The 3,084-nt window shown below is 73.8% G+C and overlaps 1 protein-coding gene across 1 annotated transcript; it reads right to left on the bottom strand.

Moving 5' to 3' along the window:
- Window positions 1-670: 670 nt before the first annotated feature.
- On the bottom strand, window positions 671-1,598 carry MSY001_3504 (uncharacterized protein; the record flags this gene model as incomplete). Its single annotated transcript, XM_018885403.1, has 2 exons — window positions 671-821; window positions 856-1,598. The coding sequence occupies 2 exons, from the start codon at window positions 1,596-1,598 to the stop codon at window positions 671-673; spliced, it is 894 nt and encodes a 297-aa protein (XP_018741966.1).
- Between the last annotated feature and the right edge of the window lie 1,486 nt (window positions 1,599-3,084).

Below are 3,084 nucleotides of genomic sequence, written 5' to 3'. Positions count from 1 at the left end.
GCCGCCCGTGGCGGTTCTGCGCGCCGCCGCCGGGCAGCCACGCACTCGTGGACGGCATCGCCGCCTCGCCCATGAGCTGCGCGAGCGCGGCGTGGCCCGTCTCTGCCTCGGGCTTGGCGCTCGCGTCGACCGTGCGGAAGGCCGACGGCGCCGCCGCCGGCGCATGCGCGGCCGGCCACAGCGGCGGGCTCGGAAACGTGGGGTCCGATACGCGGAGCGCCGGCGCGGGATCCGCGCCGAGCAGGCCGGGCGCGGAGGACGGGTGGCCCCACAGCGGGAGGTTGTCCTCCTGCTTCGCGATCGGGGCGGAGAACGGCACGAATCCAAACGGCGGCGCAGCCGAGTCCTGCGAGCCGCTGGAGCCGGCGCACAGGTCCGAGTGAATGAACGCGTCAAACTCGGACGACCCTGGCTCGGCAGCCCGCAGCGCTGCTGCAGGGCCGAGCGGCGAAAATGTGCCGCGCTGGGTCGACTCCATATGCCGCACAACTAGACGATCGCTCAGTACACTACCCACCCAACCTCGGGGAAGACAGGCGCTGGACCGTGGCGATGCACCTGGGTCCGCCTCCGCGGTCGAGGCCCTGGCAGGTATCTTCCTAAATAATTAGCTAAGCGAGCTGCGGCGCCCATCGATCGAAGCTAGCGGAAGGTTTCGGCGCGTCGCGCATCAATCCCATACTCGCCGAGCGCGGCGCTGAGGTCGTCCATCGTGAGCACGGTGCGCGTGCGGTCCTGGGGTCAGCGGCGCCACGTACGCGTCCTGCGGCCCCGGGGCGGCTGCTCCGCCCAGGGCCCACATTCGTCCGGATCCGCGCGTACTGGAACGCGTCCGAGGCAATATCCGCCACAAACTTCTCCGTAGCCAGGGCCAGGAGCCGCTTCCTGCCGTTAGCCAGGCACACGCACAGCCGCACATCGTCGCACTGGAAGCCGGCGCGCTCCAGGTAGTAGTCAGAGACCTCGTCCGGAATCAGCGGCGCATAGCCATCGAGCGCCTGCAGCACATCCACGAGCGAGCGGTCGCGGCGCGACTCCTCCTCCGGCCGGCTGCCGATCGGCGCCGCCGGCGCATCGAGCTGCGCGACCTCCGCGTACCGCTCCAGGTCGCTCGCCGTGATCACGCTCTCCACACGGCGCGGCACCGCCTCCGTGACGAGCGCGAACGGCGCCCCGCTCAGGAACGCCGCCACCTCAGCCAGCGGCGTGCCGCGGTGGATCACACGGTACGTCGTCGGGAAGCGCGGCGCCCGCCGCGTGCCGGCCAGCGGCTGCTGCACACTCGATACCGGGTCGTCCAGCGAGCCCTGCGTCTCCTGCGCGACCAGGTCAATCATGTCCACGTAGCCGCGCAGCTGCCCGTCATCGACAACCAGCACACACTGCCCGTGGTGCGCGCGCGCCGCCTGGAGCGCCGCTTGCAGCGTCGCGGACGGCGCCACACTCGCCGGCGGCAGGTGCGGCAGCTGCGCCACCGTCAGATCACGCCACCGCGCCTTCACCGCAGGCGGCACCTTGATGGCATCCTTCGGCGCCTTCGCGCGCCTCGGGGCACGTATCACGCTGGCATCGGCGTCGCGCATCTCCGTGTCGCTCATGGTCGCACAAGCGACGAGCCCGGCCGGCCCCGTCGCCTCCACATGGCCGCGCGCCGCCACTTGCCATGGCCCCGGACGCGAGCAGCGTGACGCAGCTCCGCGCGGAGCTCCATGCGGCGCGGGAGCGCGCGCGCGCGTCGGCTACGCCGGCGCCGCAGGGCCCCCTGCGCCTGCGCACCGAGATCCGCCCGGCACCCGCGCCACGCCCACACCCACGCGACCCCGACGACCGGGAGGCCGCGTCCGCACGCGCCCTCGCGCACAAGGCCGCGCGCTACGACAAGCTGGCGCAGGGCTATGGGCTCGCGGACGACGGCCTCGTCGACTGGGACGCCAAGGACGTGGAAAGCCCGGCGTCGACGCCGTCGCCGCCCACGGAGCTCGCGGACGCCGAGGAGCTCGTCGAGTACACTGACGAGTTTGGGCGCACACGCGCCGTGCGCGCTAGCGACGTGCCCCGCGACTATATGCGCGAGAGCGACGACCTGGAGGCGCCCGCGGACGATGACGCCGTGTACGGCCCCGCGACGGCCTTCCCCGTGTACCGCCGCGAGGTGCGCCAGCTCGACACGCGCATCGCGCCGCCACGCGCGGAGGCCACGCACTTCGACGCCGACTGGGAGGTGCGGGACCGCGGCGCCGCATTCTACCGCTTCTCGCGCGACGAGGCCACGCGCCATGCCCAGCAGGCCGAGCTCCAGGCGCGCCGTGCCGAGACGGTCGCCCAACGTGCCAAGGGGCCTACACACACTACGTCGGCGCCGGTCCCCGGCGCGCGCGCGCGCGCGCGCCGCGCCGCGCGGCAGCGGGTCATTGATGCGCACCGTGCGGCACGGTAGGCGCCGCAAGGAAGCGCAGGCACCCCGGGCTGCACCCGCGCCAGAGGATCGGCAGGCACCCAGACGAGGCAGCGGGCGTGTCCTGCACGGTGGTCCCGGCCATCTCGATGGCCTGCTTCGCGACGCGGACGCCGGCCACATGCGAGACCCACTCGATGCGCGACTCGGCCGCCCGCACAAAGAGGGGGCCGGCGGGCCCCGGCGGCCAGTCGCAGCCGGACCCGGGCGCGTCGCCGGCGCCCGGGCGCTCGTGCTCGCCGGGGCACCGCTGGAACCACACATTGTCGCACGCATCGTCCAGCTGCTCGAGCGCGGTATCGACGTCGAGCGTGGACGGCGCCGGCGCGCCGGGCGGTGCATCCTCGTACCAGCGCAGCGGCCGCGTGCGTCCGCCCACGTCCGCGCGTGTGCCCCAGGACGCCGTCGCGCTGCGCCGGGCCGCCTCGATTTTGGCCACCGTGCTCGCAGTGAGCGTGTGCTGCAGCGCGCGCAGGCAGCCCGTCTCGTACTGCTCGATCACGAGCGGGTCGTCGCTGAGCAGGCGCTGCACACAGAGGTCCGCGAGCGTCGGCATCGCGCCGCGCTCGAGCGCGCCGAGCGTGCGCGCCACGAGCGGCGCGCGGCCGCTGGGCGCCGCGGGCGCGCGC

This window comes from Malassezia sympodialis, genomic scaffold (assembly GCF_000349305.1).
Source record: "Malassezia sympodialis ATCC 42132 genomic scaffold, msy_sf_35, whole genome shotgun sequence".
In the NCBI taxonomy this organism is placed as follows: domain Eukaryota; kingdom Fungi; phylum Basidiomycota; class Malasseziomycetes; order Malasseziales; family Malasseziaceae; genus Malassezia; species Malassezia sympodialis.
This window is presented reverse-complemented; position numbering and strand designations above follow the sequence as displayed.